Genomic DNA, 22,144 nt, shown 5'->3' on the forward strand with positions numbered 1-22,144 from the left:
TTAGACAGTTTTCTTACCACTTGTTTAATATTTGCCCATGTTTATTAGCTCAAAGCTGAAAAACAGATTGTTCCAGAGCTCCAACATTTCTATGTAGTGCCAGCTGAACTCCAGTCTATTTTGCAGCAGTCTCAGCCATAACGAGAATTACTTCAGAAAAACTTCTTCTCAGAGCTCCACATTCAGTTCACTGCTTATCTTTAACAGTATTATTCTTAAGAAAAGGCACACACTACTGTCCATTCAGAGGTCAGTTACATACTAAGGTTTTGGGATCCCTCTGATTTTACAACTCCCAAAACAAAACAGAAAAACAAATTGGAAAAAAAAAATCCCAAACCCAATATAATGTGTTAAGAATTATTAATACTTTGGTTATCATATCTGCCATATATTTTAATGGTCACCATCTACTTTTGCTCCTAAACCAAACACCGCAATTCCTCTCAATCTGAAAGCTGTATACTTGTTAGAAATTATTTATTCACCCTCTGTTAGACAGGAGCTTGCTTCACAACATAAAATACAGCCTCTACTAGTTATCCATTCACCTTTCTGAAAAGGCATAATTGGTTTACAATTTGTTTTTGTTTTACATGAACTTTAGAACCTATATAGTTCCCTTTCCATAAAGACTCAGATATGCGGAACCCTAAAGGTGTCTCCACCTCAAGTCCACATCCAACTGATTCCCAAAAGGCGAGAAGTTATAACTCAGCATTTGCAGTGGCAAAAAAAGGAGAAAATAATTACTCTTTTCCTACAACAGCAACACAGTGACTTCACAGGTGAACATAAAGGAGCTTTTAACTGCAAATAAGGAAAGACGAACCAATTTCTCTCTCAGAGCATGCCAGAGTCCCCTTTCCACTTTGCCAAGATCCTAAGGCCAGCTCTGGAAAAGGCATCAGATGATATCAGCAATCAACTTCAGAGCACACAAGTGGCTTTGAAAGGAGACACCGTGATGTGAGCCTGCAGATTAAACAGGAAAATTCAAGCCCTTAAAAGGGATTACAGTGTTGAGACAAATGAGCACAGGTGTCACTGGCTTATCTGGAATTAGCATCAGAATTTGGGACTTTCAAGAGTTTTGAATGTTTGAAAGTCTGTAAATAAATTAATTTGGTGAAGGAAAATCATCTGTTCAAGAACTTAATTATCAAAGAGCTAAGTTTCTCCAGCACAGAAGCAAAGATGAGAGCTAGACAAAACACACAAAGATACTCCTTCCAAGGGACCAGTGTGCCCACAGAGACCAGGGTTAGCCCTGAAGCTTTTCTGCTCTCAGCACACTTGCAATTCTGTTCTGACTTCACTTTTGTGGGCAAATGAACAGTCTCTGCATTATAGCATCAAGCAACAGCCTAGAGCAGCCTTAAAAAGAGAAACTCCACTTCTCTATAATGGAAAAAAATGCTTTCTAGCAATATTGTTAAGCAAAACAAAACTAACATTTTAAAACACTTAAATGCTCAAGTGTTTCCCTAAAAATAGCATATCTGAAACTCCCTGGAAAAAAGGCCATTCAGTTATCCACTTGAAGGCTACTAAATCACTTGGTTTCTTCAAAGGGGACAGGAAAATAACCCAGTCAAATCTTTCACACACTTAAATGCTATAACAGAGGTTTTAAAGATTGAGTTTCTGTATCTTAATTTCACAGTGCCATCCCAGCAAGTTACTTAAACTGAATAATAAGCGTGTCTCTTAAAGCAGCAGGTCCCCTCTTACTTCTGAGAAAGTACCACAGAGCTGTATTATTCTGGCTGATACACGGAGTGGAACTCCTTACAGGGAGGTTTTTATTTCTCTCTTTGCGGATGTCTAGTTTATGAACTAAGAAGCACAACAGAAAATGAGAAAACTTTATCTGAAAAAGGGAGACCCCCATCACTCTGATTTAGCATTGTTACAAATGGCACATGTACCTGGCCTTTCCTGTGTAAGAAGTCCTCATTCAAAACCGGAAAAATAATGAAACTATTTTTTAAAGTTTTGATTTCAGATAACTAATTACATCAAAATTATGATAACGAAAATAGCAGATTCACAAGTGTAAAAAAAAGTTAATTTGCATGATTAAGTATCAATTCTTCAATCAAAATTAAAACAAATACACATATTTCTTAGTTTGGATCAGTTTCTTAATATGGCATTTAAACACTGTCCATCTCAGTTTCTAGCACACTTACATTTCAAGGTGATGCATCTATTTTGTAAATATTCATCCATGTTAACTTTCTATATCAAACATTTCGTAAGCAATGGGTAATACATAAACAGAGAGGGAGGGGCAGATACTATATTTGCTTAGTATCTCCACAACAGTACTTTTGGCTTCTGTAGCACTTTGCTGTGTTTTGCATGTATCCTCAATACTTTCAGTCTCAATGTTCTCAATATTCTGCAGTGTATACACAGTCAGAAGTCCCAAACCATTCTCCATGGTTTTAGATGTGTATATACATATGCAAATAGGTATATGTGTGAATTGTCATTGTTACTAGAAGGATTCAAAAAAAAAAAAAAAAAAAAAAGAATGAGCATATAACACAGATGAACATATCAGCAAACAGTAAATTTACTCTATGAAAAAGGATGTTTTTCACATAGCAACAGAGAAAAGAGCAGAAAATAGTCAGAGGACTATAAAGTATCACGTGAAATGGAAAATGTTGGAAGTAAATTGGTAGGATTTCAATTGTAACAAGAAGCTTCTGAAAATACATTAATTTCAAAATCAGAATGTTTAACTACTCAGAACAAGGAAAAAAACAACAGTCATGGAGAAAGGGGCCAATTCTTCAGTAATCTGTAGGGATTTCTACACATCAGTCAGCATGAGGTAAGGAAGTCCAACTGAATCAGAAAATAAGCAGTGTTCATGAACAACAAAATTTTCTTTTAAGCATGGAAATCTGTCATGACTGCATAAAGAATATTTCAATGGTGATACAAATAAAACTGGAATTACTAATAGTCTAAGAGCTAACTTAAAATGACAGAAAGCAGCCTCACAAAGAAAAAGCTTTTCTAGCTTGGTTAGCAGATAAACACAAACCAGAATTAACAATAATAACACTTGCAATTTTCGTTAATTAGAGCAACATTCTTCCACTCCCTAATGATTAAGTTAAAACAGAATAAAGAACTGGGATAGTAAATGCCAAAGCAAACACTTTCATTTTGTTAAAATCTAGAAGCCTTCTGCTGTCTTTCCGTCTGCCCAGCTGGAGTTTCAGTGCCCATCACTGAACCAGCTCCAGTTAAAAAACAAGAGCAGGATTAAAGCCAATCGTGGACTCTGGCTGTTCACCCGCCAATTAAATACAGCCACCTCCGAGCAGAAACACAAGGTGGGTTTGCTGTTTTCCTTGTCCCTGACACAGCTACCGCTGCCGAGCGCATCTGCTGGACGTCAGAGACAGAATGAACACAGAATAAAAACGCTGGGCCGGGGACACTCTGCTAAAATGGCCATTTTGCATAAAACATTCCATGTCACACTGTACACCTGCACTGGAGGTACTTATCAGCTGGTTTTCTCTTATCTTTAGATACAAGGAACTGCAGAACGCCAAAGGATTGTTTATTACTTGTGTATAAAACTTTTGCTTTCGAGGAACAAGAAGAAAGGAGCCTCTGAGACATCTGTGAAGTCACAGGCAGCAGCCAGGAGTCAGTAACAGCAAACGGTGACAGAGAGACGACAGAGTAACATCACCTGCTCTTTTTACTTTCACATCCAAACGTTCTAAAGTAGCATCAGACAATGTAGAGGTTTCATTGCAATTTCAGAAATGACTGGGGTTGGCTTTAAAATCATGACAGAAGCCATATTAAAAACGGACACGATGTCGAACTTCAGAATTTGAGCTAGATAAGGGGCAGTTTCAAAAATACTGATGGTGCAACATTTTGTAGGTTCTCTCTGTTGGGCTCCTCATCAGTCTTCAAATCAAGATATTCAAAAGACACATACAGAAATTATTTTTTTTTTAACTAGCTCAAAATTGCAAGGATAAAAGGTGAAAGTGAAAAGATTTTCTTAATCAGTGTTCTGGACAAGCTTTAGATAAAATACATACAAATTATGGTCTAAACTGTCACCTTTTGTGAAATGCAATCTTTGACAAGGTTCTTCTATTCACTAGAAATGAAACGGAACCGAAACAATAACACCATAAATGCATGAACACTTGACTGTGGTCTCAAACAGCAATATTGCTTCCTCTTTGAATACCTATCTTGTGAATAAGTGCAGTACGGGGCGGCGGGGGGGGGATGCTAGATTTTGTTCCCCTAATATATTGTTTAAAGCACCATCGGATTTGAAATGCACATCCGCTTTCACCATGTGGCTAGTTCTCAACTGTAGCTTAACCTCTGCATTTTACTTACCTTTCAAGTACATAATTTTTGCAATTACTAAAGCTGCCTATATAATCAAGTGCAGTATATTCTGGAAGACATCTTTTCTAGAAACAAATGCTTCTTTTCATCCAGTAGTAATGCATTTCCCGAGATAAATCCAGTTTTCTACTCAGTGTGCTAACAATGCAACACACAGAGCAGCAAAAATTTAAGTGTTAACAGAAGTTTCATGTTTTCAGTTTCTTTTCCCCTTCACACACTGCTACTAGGCAAGGAAAATCCAGACTATGAAGCACAGCTGATGGTTTCACTGCATTCCCACCAGAAGTATTTATAGGTCATGTAATACTCAAATCACTCCCAGCATTCTAAGGAAAAAAAGGAAAACTAGAGACACCATAAGGCTGACCAGCAGCTCCCTCAGAAATTAGGAAGCCAGGACTGAAGTAAACTAACGACTTACTTTTAGAAAGCTTGTGCCATTTCCACAGCCAGCTCTGGGCAAGTCAACCCCCGGCCCTTCCCTTTAAGGCCAAAAGCAAACATCAGTCTGTTAAGGGCACGCAATTTTACCGCATAAGCACTAAAATCATGTTTCACATTGAAATTCTAATCTGATTCGCATGTCCTTATAAAACTTATCGGTATGTGTTAATGATCTTTCAGAACTTGAGGTTTTTGTTAAGATAAAAGAAAAAGCAAACAAAAAATAATTTGTATTTTTCAACATTCTAATTGACTCGGAAAACTTGTCACAGTGTGTGCTCATAGACCCTCAATGTAGCGTAGGCCCAGCAAAATTCAACTGTCAAATATCTAAGGATGTTTGCTGCTCACATACCAGCATCTCTCCAGAGGACTCCAGCATGTGCCCCTCTGCCTGGGAAATACAGGAGCACACTCCAAAACAATCTCATGGACAAACTTACTTTTCTGTACCAGAAGCAACCCAAATCTAATACAGAGGTTTAGAAATAAGATAGATAGATAGATAGATAGATGCATTTTTATATGTATATTTTAAGCTAGTATTATCTTTCCTTTAAAAACAGGGTCACATCCAATGACAATTCTATTCCCCATCTCCATCTTTTACACGTTCAGAGGTATATTTTTCAGAACTTACACATTCAGAGGTAATTTTTTAGTTCTGTGAGGCTCTTCATCTAATATAGCGCAGTGCAGATGTTTCTGCACACATTCTCTGATACATTGGCTTCACCAAATGTGGGATTTCTCAAATTCTCTGTTACATGCTAATACAACACTTGAAGATAAATATGTAAGGCATTTTTTGGAAAGAGAGAACATTTAGTAAAGGCTTATTTTGCATTTGTTTTTTAACCTTACAGAGTAATTAAATGGTTTGCATTTATGAAAGTCAACCTTATATAGTTAATATCTTAGCATATTCTTTACAAACAAATATTCATCAGAAAATACGGTCGACAGTAAGAGACTGTCTGAAGGAAGTCTGAAGGAAGAGAAGGAGCCAGAAGAGCAGTTGGTCAGCTACCTTTTAAATACACTTTCAGAGAGAAAATATTTGAGACAAGAAAAAGATCTGTCCTTTGCTAAACCCCACGATGGGTTAGAAAAGCTGAGAAAGGATTTCCATAGCTCAAGGTTGTAACTACTATCAGAGCAACTATAAAATTAAGCTCTAAGTAGAGACGCCGCTGAACTTCACTCAGAAAGAAAACAGCAAGTCAAATGCACCATTTAATGCTAAATTCACCTTCTACGGAAGAGCAAAGTTGCTGATCTTGTCGTACACACGTCCCAGCCTGGTACCCCAACCAGCCCCACGTGCTGCTCACCCCGCGAGTCCACGAGGCGCTTCCCAGCCCCACAGCAGCAGAGCTGCCGGCCCGGAGCTGAGAATGGAAACTCCTGCAGGAGCCATCAGCTAACGACCACAACACAGAAGAATATTAGTCTTTGGCTGTTATCTTTGGCTCTATTTGATTTATGTGTTCCCAGCAGAAACCTACACCCCCATGGCTTCTACATTCACACAGAACCCCTCATTTTCTTTACAGAAGGATTTTAGTTGTGGCATCTTTTATATATACATACATAAATATATAAATACATGTACACACACCAAAAAAACCTCTCACCCCACAACTAAGATCTATTCCATAAATCTTACAGCATTACTTTACTTTCAAATCAGTAATTTTACTACAAGAACTAGATTAACTTTTAACTTGACCTGAACTGGCACAAAAACTCTCAATTTCTGTCTTTACAGTCCTCAGAAAACTGCTGTGTTCCTCAAGGAACTCCCAAAACTTGGTTTTAAGAGCTGCCTCGATACATTACTTTGGAAAATAAAGATACATTTTCTTAAATGTAGTTCCACTGAGTTCGGTTAAGCTTATTTACAACAGATCAGTATTTAACTTTAAGTGAGTTCTAGAGCTGAGAGAAGGGTATTTAAGCAGGCAATTTAGGAACTCTGAAATTCCTACTACAGTCTGTAGTACCAATGAATAAAACTATTTCCCTACCCATTCACCATATGTCTTCTCATGTGTTTCAAGGGCTTTTAATTCCTTCACAAATTTACTTGTTGACATGGAGATTGCTTTGCTTTAAAGATGCCCACTGTTATTTTCAGTGCTAGCTTGCGGCATCAAGATATTGCCTTTAAAAAATAAAAGTCTTTTATAACAGGGAAAGAAAAGAATTTCCATTAAGGGGAAGAGGACATACATTAACTCGAAAATAAATTCTTTTTCCCAGAGTCAGGCACAGTATTTGCAAGATTATTTAATATCCAAATCGCCTTCAGCTTTCTTTGTAAATCTTGTCAATCCTTTTTGTTTAATTCCATCTTTCTGGTAAACAGAGAGCTGAGGACATTTCTTTACTGTTGTCTGAGCTCAAAAACACAATAAGTCACCCATTATTAATACGTTATATTAATAAGCACAGGCATGAATACATAAAGAGTGTTGTTCATCACAACAACCTTCATTTGCAAGTAATTTCTGATTCTCCACTGTTTACTAGGTCAATGTACCACCATGGAGATGATAATGATCCCTTTTAATCAAAAGAATTAAGCTAATGGAAATAATTAATAGTAACTACCATGGTATTAGTTATTTATTTAAGATACATAGGCACATGCTTGTGGCTAACTGCTATATATTGTCATAGGAAAACTGTGCCCTTTTCCTCCCATCTGTTTTAAGCTCCATCAAGAAAATACCCTAAACAGAAGTTTATTTATGGGATGAAAAATGCTATCATGACCCATTCCTGGATAATAACTTCAGCCTCCTAGGGTAAGAAAGCTTACTTGTTGGAAAACAATAAACCCTGCCACAAAGGGATAAACAGAAGACAAAAGAGAAGGATCCAATGAAAATATACTGGGTAAACAAAGAAACCACACACAGAGAGCGAGACAGACAGAGGTAATGCCATTTAGCAAGGACAGAAAATCGCTTTCCAACCAAGCCTTAGGTTTTTCTCCAAACAATAACTAAATGTTGTCAGACTCTTAGTTTAAAGATGCTGCAGTGATCTTTCCAGAGATTAAACAGGCTCCTGCATCGAATTATTTTCCAGATTACAGCTAGATATTACCAACTCTCTAGAAGACATCAACAATAAAATTTTATCAGCATATACTTTCCCTATTTCTAACATATTAAAAAAAAAAAGTACCTGAGTTACTTGAGGAAAGAGAACCGTAGCAAGCAGTAGGACGTTAACAGGACTATTTATAAATCAGATGCAATATCCTCTCAACAAGTGCTTTGCTGAACACACAACTGAATCCTAAGCATCTTGCAAGAGCAAACTCCATGTTCTCAATTATTTTAACAAGCGTTATTCTCACACAGGCCCTGTTAAGCAAACTTATCATAGGACTTAACTGCAAGGTAAGAACAAGCTCAGATGCTTTAATATCATTGCAAATATAAGTGCTTTACAGTTAGCAGTGGATACACAGCAGTATACACTCCACGTGCACTGCTGAACTGAAGCTTCATAATACCAAATTATGTACTGCACCCCTGCCAGAGTGGTTATACCAGGACTTATCTTCCCCCCCATGCCCCCTGGTTGATAGATTACCTCTAACAGCTTATTTGTGGTACACCTGCATCAAAACTATTTTGCCTTGATGAAAAACAGGATTAAAATCCCCACATAAGAACTGACAATGGCTCAAGCAAGTCAGCACCTTCTCTTGAGATCTAGACGCCTCCACTAATTTTTATCACATAAATAACACAAGTCATAGAGCTACAGCAGCATTTGGCAGCGGGCTGACTTCACATGTGACATTCCCTACGGGTTTGAGTAGCATAACACGATTAGACTGAAGAAGCTGCTTGTGGAGCTGCTGGCATGGCCAGCAAATAGAGCACTGGAAGCGCTCGCAACCATTTCAACAACTTTCTGCAAAACACTCTTTCTGAGAACAAGCAGACAACAGGGCTGGAGTGCCTTTCTGACCTACAGAGCCACAAACTAAAAACTTCACATGGACAGGAGCCACCAACAAAACCAAGGCAAGGAAGACTAGCAGACATGGGCCACAGGTGGGAGATGAAAACTCCTTCTCGGTCCCACCACCCCCGGAGGGACAGGGCTGGGCTGGACCCAGCACCCTGCGCACCCCCAGGGTGACACCCCGGCCGGCACAGGCGGCACCATCCCATCAACCGCCTCGGAGCTCAGAAGTCACGCGTTCCCACTCCCTCAGTAAGGAGGAAAAACCTTTTTCAGCAACAGAACCTGCCTTTCAATTAGGTGATGCCAAATCAATCAGATTGGAGTCCCCAAATAGAAACCAAGGAGATTCCTCATTTACATGAGGAAAGAAATGCAAAAATATGTAATTAGAGAAGATTTACATACAGCTGGACACATTGAAGCATGGGCAGTTTATCAGTTACAGAGATGGCAATTACCAAGAAATTTTCTTCTTTGAATTGCAAATCTTAATATTGCTACTAACTAAATCGCTTTTCAGCTTTTTATTTAGAAGAAAGCAGTGTACATGCATTCCACTACTCTTTAAAAAGAAAAAACCTACACAACCTCAGAACCTATTTTAAGAATTACAAGTCATGCACCACGGTTTACTTGTAATCCCAAACTGTAATCCAGCACACAAATTCATCATAAAGCACACATCTCCAGAAGTCATGAAGAAAATTAGAGAGATCAAAAAACACATTCAATGCTCCTTAGAAGTCCAGGGGAAACACAGAAGTCTTACCTATATGTGTATAAGCGTCACACAGATCTGAGAGAACAAGGATTATTTTATTTCCTTGACTGTACAACATGAGAGGTAGCAAACTAGGAATGTACAGCAAATGTCAAAAGGCAAACATGATGTAATCTAAAACCGGGTTTTGAAATCAACATTGAAAGTTATGATGCCATCCTGGAGGCATCACACAGGCCCTGCTCTAGAATACACTGTATGTACTGTGTGCTCTCATCGCTCGAAAAACACAGCAAAACAGAAGGGGTCAAAGAAGTGGTGATGAGATCAGACATGGGAACTTCTGTTTGTTGCGGGGAGAAAAAGGTTGGGCTGAGAAGCACAGGCAGGAGGCAAGTGAGGCAGACTATGACAGAGATACACAACAACAAGGGATGGGAAAGGAGAGAAAAATCAGACAATCTTGCCGAAGCTACAGGTATGGAGGAGGACAATGATCTAAAAGAAATACATTTCTCTTTCAGGTCACAGCTAGTTTTAACATTATACTAGCAATGAAGCAAAAAAGAGAAAATAACACTTTAATTCAAAAATGCTGTTTTCCAAAACACTCGTTAAATATAAAACCTTAGCTACAAATATTTCATTCAAGAATACACACACGCAAAAAAGTTCGGGGAGGGGGTAAGAGCTGCCTACCCCTAGCCTGTGTTGCCAACAAAGCCAGGCGGCACGGCCCTCACTTCTGGAGATTCCTGAAGCTCCCAAATATCCCAAGGACAAATGCCATGCTGGGTGGACATCACACAGTTATCCAGCAACCCAGGAACAGAAGAGGCCCCCAGACACAACCTGGGCCACTAGGAGCAGGAGAGAAGGGAGACATGAGCAGGACCTTGCTGCATGTGTCCCTTCCATCAGGCAGCAGCGTGTCCACAGCCAGCGGCCGCCTGCTCATGCTCGGCAGAAGTCACAGTCTCAAAAAGCACCAGACTTCACACACTTTTTTCTCAAATAACAAGTATATTGATATCCACATGAACCCGTTTTGAGATCATCTACATAAAATCAGAGACAAAAGAACCGCTGATGGCTCCCTTAAGATCTCTTCTCCTTTTCTACCCACACCCATGCATAACTTCGCTGCTGTTGAATTACAAATTTATATGCAAAAATTGAAGCATGAAGTCAGAAAAATAAAAAAAAAGAACCCACACAACCAAAATATAAGAGCAGTTGCTCAATATAAGTTCAGATTCTCATGGAGTAACATAAAGCTTCAGTGTTTGGATTGCATAAACTGCGATTCAAATTCTTGTTATAAAAATAACTGTTTACTATAATATTTTTTAAAGAAATGTGACTTGAGGTCAAGAGCTTACTTTTCACAAAACATTTGTGTCCAGTTAAATTTAACTTGGCAACGTCCCTTTCACTTAAATATCAATTTTGCCAAGGGGAAACAAATTCCGAGATGCAGAATTTACATCACTGCTTATAGATGGATTTTTTTTTTTTGGCCTGCTTTAGCTTTTAAAGGCAGTATTGGTTTGTTTTTCTCCACAAAACAACCAGTTAGATCTCCCCTACTACCTATTTTTTTTAATCACAGACTGGATCTCTTGGATCACCTCAGCTAGAGGAATCTTTCTCCTACCTAAACCCTTGAAAAGTACACATACCCCTCAGTAAAATTACAACAACTCCCATTTTTCTTTCTTTCTTTCTTTCTCTCTCTCATACAGAAAGGATAACTGTATATTGCCAAAGCAATATACTAGACACTTATCATCTCAAATGGATTATCCAAAAAAGGAGGACATTTACCTGCAGAAAGCATGGTTTGAAAGCTTAAAATACAATTGCATCTCCAAACTTCTCATACTCCGCTGATTTCTGGATTTCTGCCAGGTAGGAACAGCCACAACAAAAAGCTTCGGGAACAAAGTGCCCCTGAGAGCTCCATGTTCACAGGGAGCATCGGGTGGCACTGACACGTAGTTTTAGTAGAAGCACATGCAAAAGATTTTGTCATTCGCTCATGAAGCTGGATTTTATGCCGATGTTTATTTTAACATCTGAACTTCTAATCTACTACATATGACCCCATAGCAAGAAATGACAATATACTAATCAGAAGAAATGTCCTGTAACTTTATTTCAGAATTTCTTTTCAGGAAACGTCTGTTCCAAATGCAAACAAATCTATCAGTGATTACTATTTAATATTCAAAACACTAGAATTTCAGACCATATATCTGAACAATTATGTCAAGCGGTTAATTACGTTTCCTATTTTCATAGTGATAATGACAGAGAATTTCAAATGTAAGTAAGATCATCCCCAACAGATTTTACTGAGTTTAGGGATCCAAAAAATTTAAGATCCTGCCTACAGCTGTAGTTGAACTTATATTTGCAACCAGAAATAAAATTGTTTCTAAGAAGAACCAAAACTCTTCCTTTTTTTTTCCTAAGTACAGACACAGTAATGCACTGAATGGTTAGGCAAAACAGTCTGCAATAACTGGACTTACAATTATGAATTTTATCTCTGTTGACTTCAGTTATATAGTTTCCTAAACTTAATAAAACCAAAACAAATCCTTTCAAGATCTCCACATGAAAACAAAACAAATAGGTATTAGAACAGATTATATAGATTCTGAGACATAACAGCTACGATACTATCTCTCAAACACACAGGAGACTGCAGTCCTATAATAAACAAAACAACCATCTAGAAATAAAAAATTCTATTAGGATTATCTGCATGCTCTCAGTCATAACTTTTTCTAACCTATATTTCACCCTGGTTATTTTAATAGAATTCTTTGAGGAGGAGGAAATGCGGGGGTACACACACCAAATTAGTAGAGACTACATCCTACTGAATGTAAACTGCATATATGATGGTATAACATACAGACAACTTTTTTCAAGCCAGAAGATAAACAAGATCTAAAACTCTCAATATCAGCCTAGGAATCAAGAGCTCTAATTAATTTCAAATGCTGAAAGACCTTCTTCGAGGTCTTTACATCACTTGCATCATTTTACAGAATACCACAGCTCGCAATGTAGTTCAGAGATGCAACTACTGGTTGTAAAGTTCACTGACCACAGCCTGAAAGTTTCTTTTAGCCAAAGCAGGGAAGCGTGTCCTGCCTTGTCCAGGACCAGCTGCAATTCCCAAACTCTGGATCTTCAACTAATGCAATCTTCTTCCTGAGGAAGGTCAGAAAAGAGGATAAAGAAACCACAGTATATTTAGATGTAAAATGGAACTATTGATAAATACTAAAAAACACAAACAAAACCACCAAGCACAGAAGCATAACTACTGCCAGTCACTTCACATACACAACCTTACATATACTCACAATTCCTAAATTACCCCATCCTTAGAAAGCTCACACAGAAGCACAAAAGTAAGGGATAGTATTTAAAAACATATTTGCTGATCAAGTATAGTTTCTTTCTCACGCAGTATTATTTGCAATATCTGAAATCAATGCATTCTTTCCAGCAACAAAGATGGTAGTAAGTTCCTTTACCAGTTGGGAGCATCCAGTAAGATGTTGTGACACATGGCAACACAGCAACAAAAAGGTACCATTTCCCAGAATACTAACGCGCAGGGATAAACTGCATAGCAGAAACAATTTTAAGCAAGCCAATAATCCGCTAATTTGCTCCAAATCTATAAAAGGATCCCTGTACCAGCAGTCTCACATCTTCATTTAGTAACAATGCACCTTATCACACCATTTTGGGTAGCCTGGCTTTACAAAAACCTGGAGCAGTTACCACATCTTCTTTATCTTCTGTAACAATTCTGTCTCCTTACAATCCAACTTTTGGATTCGGGAATAATTCATCAATTCCCGCTCTTAATTAAATAACAATACCTCAAAGAAAAGAAGCTTTTAAAATTTCAACACAGTCTCATGTTACTTTCAATACTGTTGACAGTAAATCTTTTCACTTCCCCTCTGGTATCTTCTGGATCTCAGACACAGCTGTATAAGAAGCATTTTGCAGACAAAAAAAACCTAGCAAGCAAAAATGCCTGGGAAACAATTTTTTTTAACTAAAGTTGGGTATTTTATTTTTGTTGGTTTGGTTTTTTTATTTCACAGAAAATTATGAATCGGTAGTTGAAGCCTGACTTTCTTCTTGCAAAAAGAGATAGAAGCAGATACCAGTGCAGATGTTCTTCCCTTCTAAGACCCACAGGAGAGGAGAGTGTGGGAAACAATCTGCAAGGTGGACGACAATTCACTTTAAATCTTAGGATTAGCTCTACTCCATAAACTTGTCCTAGCATTCAAACATTACAGTTTCCTGCAATATTTTTACACCAACAAAGGCAGTAATGAAGTGCCACTCACAGAGACAAAAACATTGCTTTTGTCAATACATTTTGTTCAAACCATGATAAGCTATAGGACAAGAGCAAGACTTTTGCAGTGCAAACTGCATCTGTGATGGCAAAGGTATTTCAGTAAAATGGTTACAACATTAGCCTGACTTAACAGAAACAGAATTATTCTGCAAAGAAATAAAGAGAGAATTAAATAACACCAGTTAATGAAAAAATGTACATTCTTGCTGATCTGAAAAACTTGTTTTAGCTGAATGATAGTTGGTCTAATAAATCCTTTACAGGCCAGAAATGTTACAAGTGTGAGGAGAAAGGAAACAAACAAATAAAAACAGAAGGGGGAAAAAAGGATTTCATGCAAATTCTCCAACCAGCTTTCACTAGTAATTTGCCATTAATGTCAATCACAGTTCCTTGGCCAGCTTCCAGACCAGCTAAGGTCTAGTCTTCAGGACAATGCTGCTGCTTCCCGGTTCTTTCTCCATCTAGTTCAGACTCATGAAGGCTCTAAATTTCAGCTCGTCCTCCCAGAAGAAGCTCAAGAGCTGCTGACACTCAAACTGAACTGCCTGGAGGATGTGGATTACGATGACAAATGGGGTCTACACAATCTGCAACAAAGGTAGTTTCAGTTGACCTCAATAAAACCATCTCCGAATGTTGGTCAATGTCTGCAAAAAGTTTCAGCCTGTGAAACATGAAAATCCTAACAGTCCATTTCAGCAGTTCTGGAATATTTGCTTTTCAAGTTAGACTGTAAGGAGATGAAACTGTTACAGAAGATACAGAGGGAGCAATAACTACTCCAGTGAAGGCACCACCTAAGCATACTGCTGGGAGTATTCTATCTAAAGAACAAATTACTAAATTTCAGAAGCTTATTAAGATTTACTAGCTCTTCACACACATTTCAGAGATGTATGGCACAAATAAATTATATATTCTGCAGGTTGAAGTAAAAAATATCATTCCAGATGTCAGAATGGACATAGAAAATGAACAGATTTTAAAAGCTCTTGTTATCCAAGTTCAAAAGAAAAGAAGCAAGAGTAATGCTGATTCATCTCTGCATAGAAAGCTCAGAGAAAGGCTATACACTGTTTATGTCTTCCACTGGTAAAGGGTATATCATATTGCAAAGATATTAAACGGGAAGATATTTAGACTCTGTCTGATCTGCAGCTGGCTGGCGGGACCAGGACAGCTATTAGGCAGCGCAAGGCTCTGCTCACTTATTCCCCTTCCAGCCTCACGGTACATCACAGAGAGCAGCTAAAAAAAAAGCGTCGGGGAGTTGTATGTGCACAGCAAACAGCATCTCGCATGCTTCAGAAAATGGTGTCCACGTGGGTGCCAAACTTCAGGACTGCTTTTCGTACCGTCTGACCTTGAGCAAGGCCTGAAGGTGCAGTAAACGTAGCCTGAAAGCCTGAAAAACCTTCAGTAAGCACATAAAATTACGTAAAACAGCTATGGCCACACAGTGGAGGGGTTTCCGCTCCTTTTAAATACGTTGTTATTATTACATGTAAAATCTAAGGCAAAAGCCTACCTCTAAAACAGGAGTCCTTCTGTTTTCAGAGACCTATAATTTTACTTCTTGTCATTCTGCTTCAAGGACCAATTTGCCCAGCCAAGGCTGCTGATCTTGTGTAACTCACTTTCAAAGAAAATCTTAGTCACCGTGCAGTGCACTAATAAAATTTGTTAGAAGTTCAAATACGATTAGTCTTAGCATGTGTGCTTGACAGCTTCTACAGCTAAATATGAAAATACTGACTTCCTAAAGAGCATAAATTGGTGACTTAGTGTGAACAATGTGAAAGTGAGGCTTTAGGAAGGCTTTGTACAACATGATGGTGTCTCTTTGAGAAGGAGGGCACAGCACAGAATAAACAGATGAAGCTGATAGCGGAAGAAAAAAGCAAGCTGTGAGGTATGCATCACCAGCAGCATGCAGCAAAGGACCACGTTCAGTGATGTAGGCCACAGCAGGTTCTATTTTTAATTTTTTGATTCACCAGATTGCAGTGGTACCTTGATATGTGACCTCTGACAAATGCTTAGGTCGGTAATGCAAACAGTACTGAAAAGCATATAGATCACCTCTGTGCAGGAATTCTGGCTAAAGGAAGGAGAACATTTTGGAAGAGATTTTTCCGTAAACCAAATAGACAATTTTTTTAAAGAAGGGCTACCCATCCTGTTAGCAGGAATGTCTGCGTGCAACATACTACATCTTTAATTTGCTTCTGAAGTGCTTATATCTTGACTTTTGTGAATGTAGGTCAGTTCCTTCACAACGTGCAACCCGTCATGCCCCAGCTCTTGAAAACACTAGCACTGCCTTTCAACAAAATTTCATCAGGTATATGGGGCAGACATTTTAAAAGTTTCCTGCATTTTGCTAAAAATCTCACAATTCCTATAAAACCCAGTAGACAGAGATACACAAATACTAACTAATTTCATTTCAGAGACTCCCACTCAAGAAGGTGGAGAAAAAGTATACAAATGAAGAAATAAACAGCTTTTTAAAAAGCAGTCAATTCTTAAGAGCCTGTGCATTAAGCAGCAAAAAATTAACCTGATTGTCCCATCATGAAAAGGGCTGAAGAGGTTTATCAGTGATGCACAGTTGCACAGGATGACACTAGCTGAGCTAGCAATGAAAAATGACCTAGTGACATTAGCAGAAATTTACAAAGAGGGGAAAAAAATCTGATTTTGGGGGGAGGGTGAGAGGGGGAAGAGAGGTAAAGACAGAGGAGGGGTTAATCGTTAAGCACTGTCTTTCCTTCAAAGGAACTCTCCATCTAGTCTCTGTTTCAAGAACAGACTTTTGGCCAGAGTCATTACAGGGTATCAACTTTGCTTCATGCCACCGTATTTGTGGTAAGACATCCCCTGTGCCCCCTCGCAACAGCTCCACACTTGAAACTCTCACTACAGAAATCATGCTTCAAACAGAGAAACCACATTAGAGTACAACAGCACATGCTGCTTTTTCACAAGTTAAACCAGTGGCAGATCTGGCTGTGGGACCTGCTGACATGAGGAATAAGTGGAGACCAGAATACAGTCAGTCCAGGCACCCAGGGTTTAAGCAGTGCACACACCAAGGTGCTTGCACAGATAAAAGGTTATATGCAAATGAGATACAGAATCTGATACATTAAGGTTTCTACCATTTTTACTTGTCATTAACACGGCTCTAAAAAAATGCCTTGAAGGTAAACAGAGCTAGGACTCTGCAAGTCTTGAATCCACTGCCATGATTTTCTTAAAGCAAATTTTTAAATGTGAAGCATTGAAAACTGTTGAAGCTTCCTCTCAGCAATAAATCATCAAAAACAAACAGCAACCTCTGTACGTTACATTTACCGTCTTGCTCTTTCTCCAAAAAAACAGAAGCAAACATCTGTTAGGTGTTCTTCCTTATCATGGGGAAAAAAAAAAAAAAAAGCATTCTGGTGAGTGCACAATATTCAGAGAAGCAATTTTTCACATTTGTAGATTTTTAAAGAAATCCCCTACCTTCTTAGAAATTTTGGGGGGAAAAAAAGGAAAAAAGCAAAATTCACCATTATCATTCTCCAGAATAAGTCATTCCATAAATTCCTCCTAATCAAATATCTTTCAAAATTCCCTTCTCTTTCAGATACCACTTCACAAACAGTTGTGAAATATTACAGAAACTGAGATTTTCTGACAAGGTAGCAGTGACAGAGAGGCAAAATCGTGCTATAAAACCCACTCCTACAGAAGGAGAATTCCTCCAGTCATTCTTTGAAAAACCACTACTGGACTGGATATTGTACTTGAACTACAGGAGACAATTCAAAGGCGTGATCTTGAGGCAGATTTAACAAATATATCCTTGTGAAGGATATAAGAGTGGGAAATGTCAAACAGTTACTCCAGTACTAAGACTTGTAGTTAAATCACTCTTAAAGGTCTGACATCCCTCCCTCTTTCTCTTTCTGCGCCTCATACTGCCAGAAACAGGGTCTGCAACAGTGAAAACCGCTCATCGCTTCCAAAGCTTAAACAGCCCACAGCTGCTTTAAAGGTTCTAAAAGTTCTTGTTTTATTCAAGCAGCTTTACCCACTACAAAAGATAAAACGTTTCATGAATTTCCATGAATCCCAGCATGAAAGCAACTTCCACGTGAAACACGTTAACTCGGACACTGCATGTCATGATTTGTTACAGGCCCCGAAAGCACCACTCAAAGACGAACGCTCGCTGGGGACAGAGCCCGACTGCCAGCGCCACGTGTTCCGAGCCCCATGGAAGGGCCCTCACTGCAACAATAGTGAGAAACATAAATTCGAAGTGTCGAAAACATTTCCTTTCAGTGCATCAGTCTTTGACACAATTTATTTTTTTTTAAAAAAAGTAAACTTGGGGACATTACCAATTTGAGAAACGCTTGGAAATACTTTATGACTTGCAGGAGCACTAAGGAATCAACATCCAGCATTTTCTCTTCACAACACAGATAACCAGACTATTGTTCTTTCATTGTAAAGAACGTCATTGTAAAATGATAAAAATATCATTAGAGTTCTCTATTGTAAAGATTTTTTGCCACTCCAGTGTCTCATCTGAAATATCTGTATGCCATACAATTTCAAACAATCTGACAACAAAAACATAGTAGCTAGTCTAATAGGAAATAAAATTTCACTAGCATGGTATCATCTTATTACTTTTAGTAATCAGTCTACCATCTTTGACCAAAAGACCTTCAGTGAACAAGACTCCAGGGTAACAGACCTGCAACAAAGGACACTTCAAAAAGCTGTTTTACCCAAAGTGACTCCAGTTGGTCTGTGCGTACAGACATTTACTGTCCATCGGTCTCCCCAGTGAAAACTTATTTCTCAGAATCTATCCGTAAAAAGGGGCAAGACTAGAGTAAGGCACAAAAAGGAAACTCAAAATTGTTTGCTCTTTTTCAGAATTAAAGATAGCCTGCCCATTAGAAAATGCGACATTGTACTGATAATGGTCCCAGATCAAAACCAACAAAATTTAAAAATAAATAACACAGAAGGTATTTTCTGTGTTCTAAGAACAGGTTACAACTCTACAACTCTAGGCTTGAAACATCCCACAGTTTAAAGGAGAAGCGAAACAGAACACAGGCATGCCTTTTTCCAACAAATGACAACCAAGCAATAAAGTTTTTGGGTTTTTTGCAAATAATTACTAAGATGCAGGAAGTTATATGCATTACGTGCATATTTTAACAAGCGCACATGCACTTACTATTTCCACCTATGCACTTCTTCCCATCCCAATTAAAAAAAATCAAGAACAAGGCAGAAAACCCACATATCTTGGACCAAAAATTTTACTGCAGACTACGTTGCTACAGATGGAGAAATCCGTACCATCAGAGAGCACTGCATGCTGCTATGCTGGACAACACTGATGTTGGAAGAATTAATCATTCATGGATCAACAATTGGTTCTTTCATCTCCCTGGCTTGTTCGGACCAGACCATTATGAATTTTTTTCCATCTACTGATCCTGTTACACTCCTATTTTTCAGCTGAATGTAGCAAAGACATCTGAAAAATATTCATATTTCCAGAATCTATACCATTAAAAGAAATAAACTTAACCAGAGAGGGGATCTATCTCCTTCTATGGGCTTCATAACTTTGCCAGCATCGAAAACTGAGTTAACATCAAACTCTGTAATAAAATCACAATCAAATAATCTATGAAAAAAGTGGAAGGCAAACTGAGGCGCACCGAGGTCCCTCTTTCTGGCTTTCTACCAAAGGCAGTTCATGTAAACTAATCCATGAGATAGCTGACCTTTTATCAGGTAAAGTTCTAGGACTAAGTACTTCAGCTAATCAAAAAATAAATTACATGTATACATTAAACCACATCTTTAAAATTAAGCTGTATTCTGGCTAGTCAAAACAGGAGCACATTCAGTCATCACTACACCAAGGGGAACATGGCTTTCTTTTGAATATCACTGCAGAGAAAGAGAGGGAGAGGAGGCATTCATGATTTCATAGAGCAGTGCCTCATCATGACAGTAACGGCGGAGGTTGTCATGGCAAACAGTTCTCCCACTTTTACTGCTGTCTGGGTTTGTCCTTTAAATCCTCGCCCCTGCAGAGGCCCGGCAGGTGACATCCCGGGCAGGTGACGTCCCGGGCAGGTGACGTCCCGGGCAGGTGACGTCCCGGGCAGGTGACGTTCGCTGTGCCCCGCGGGGGCTGCACTGCACAGCCCTGCTGGGGAGGCGGCCCTGGGCCACAACCGAGATAACCGAGATCAGTGTTTGAGCCACCGGGCCCCGCGGCGGGGACACGTGTCAGCAGTGTCACCGCACGGCACTCTAGGGGGAGAAAGGTCTTGGCAGCGCCGACCCGGGACCAGAACACCGCACCTTGCCAGAGGATGCGGCGGGGAGCGGGAGCTGCTGCCCAGCGCTGGCTGCAAGGGTCCCACACACCCTCCCTGGGGACAGGAGCAGCTCTGAACGCTAAACCCCGCGCAATGTACCGCCACATCCCCGTGAGACCCACAGGGGCGGGCACGGGGACCAGCACCGGGCCGTGGCGGCACGGAGGGGCACGGAGGGGCACGGAGGGGCTCGGAGGGGCTCGGTGCCAGGGCAGCGAGCGCAGCGCCCGGGCGGGGCGGCGGGACCGGCGCCACCCGCGGGGCAGCCGCCCGGGGCAGAGCCGTGGCCCCGCCGCGGGGAGGGGAGGGGAGGGGAGGGGAAGGGAAGCGGGGGCTCCCCAGGCCGCCCGCCCGCCCTCACCGTCGATGTTCTCCCGGTCGCTGATGTGCTGCAGGTTGCAGCCCGTGTCCTCCCGGCTCAGCTCGGCCTCGGGGCGGTAGGACTCCAGCCGGGAGTGGGCATTCCTGCGCAGCTTGGGGCTGGAGGAGACGCAGCAGGAGGTGGTGTTCCCCATCTTCTCTGCCCAGCCCCGGCCCGGCTCGGCTCGGGAGGAGGCGAGGGGCGGCCGGTCAGCAGGGCCGGCGGGCAGCCATGGGCAGCGGCGGAGACGCGGGGGAGCGGCGGGGGAAGAGGCGGCGGCTGCGGCGCCCTGCGGCTGCACTCGCCCGCGGATCCCCCCGGCGGTTCATCCGCGGGGGCAGCCCCGCAGCGCGGCCCGCCGGCGTGGGCTGCGGCAGCTACGCCCTCCTCCGCGGGCGGGCAGCGCAGGGCCCGCCGAAGCACAGCCCCATCGCCGGCGGCGGGGCCGCCGCGCTCCTCCCCCGCCCCCGCGCAGCCGCCGGGCCGTTCCACGCACGCACCCACGCGGCAGCGCCGCAGCCTCCGCGGCAGCGGCAGCCGCAGCAGCAGCCGCCCCGGGCGGCCCCCGCCAAGCGGTTCCGGTTCAAGCGGCGGGAACGCCTCCCGCCGGGCGGGCTGCGGGAGCGGCTGCCGGAGCTCTGCCCGCTCCCGGGGGACGGCGGTGCCCGGCCCGGCGGAGAGGGGCCGGCCCGGCGGAGAGGGGCCGGCCCGGCAGCCAGCGGCGCCGCTCGCGGAGCCCGCCCTCAGCTCCGGCCGTGGGGGCCGCGGCCCGGCGGGGCAGCGCTGCCAGCCGGCGGGAACCAGCCGGAGCTCCTGCCCTGAGCGCGCCCGGGCAGCCTGCGCGCACACACGCGTATATTTGTACATAAGAGGGGGCACGTTGTTGCTAGAGGCAGCGCGGGGGTAACAGCAGCAGCTGCTGCCGCGCCGGGCGCTCCCTCCCCCAGCTGGGTGCGCACCGGGCGGTGTTTCCGCGGAGCTGCCGGGCGGCCCGGTGGGGAGCCCCGGCCCCAGAGAGCCTCCGCTGCCGTTGCCGCAGCGCGGCGGCCCCGGGAAGCCCGTCCGGCGCCATCTGCGCTCCGGGCCAGGCCCGCGGGGCGCGGCGGGCGGAGCCGGCACCGCCAGCCCGCGGTCTGGGCAGCTGCCAGCGGGGAGCCGTCGCTGAGCGGTTTTAGGTTTTTAAAGAATTTACGAATTCTCTGAGAAGTTGTTAAGAACTCCTTTGGACTGACGGTGTCAGGGATAACTGGCCGAAAAGGAAGTGGGGTGTATAATGTACCTCTGCATGCCGCTCTACGGTGTTCAGAGCTTTCCCAGTCAAAATCCACCTTTTCAGTGTCAATGTAACGCTGAAGATGGAGACCAGGCGTGTT

At 41.7% G+C, this 22,144-nt stretch overlaps 1 protein-coding gene across 1 annotated transcript in view; it reads right to left on the reverse strand.

The window, feature by feature from the left end:
• CCNY (cyclin Y) overlaps positions 1–21,325 on the reverse strand; it is a 124,605-nt gene extending 103,280 nt beyond the window's left edge. The window contains exon 1 of the mRNA XM_065628000.1: positions 20,772–21,325. Within this exon, the coding sequence (XP_065484072.1) occupies positions 20,772–20,925 (154 nt within the window). The 5' untranslated portion in view covers positions 20,926–21,325. The remainder of the gene's footprint in view (positions 1–20,771) is intronic.
• Positions 21,326–22,144: the final 819 nt, after the last annotated feature.

This window comes from Caloenas nicobarica, chromosome 2, assembly GCF_036013445.1.
Source record: "Caloenas nicobarica isolate bCalNic1 chromosome 2, bCalNic1.hap1, whole genome shotgun sequence".
Lineage (NCBI taxonomy): Eukaryota > Metazoa > Chordata > Aves > Columbiformes > Columbidae > Caloenas > Caloenas nicobarica.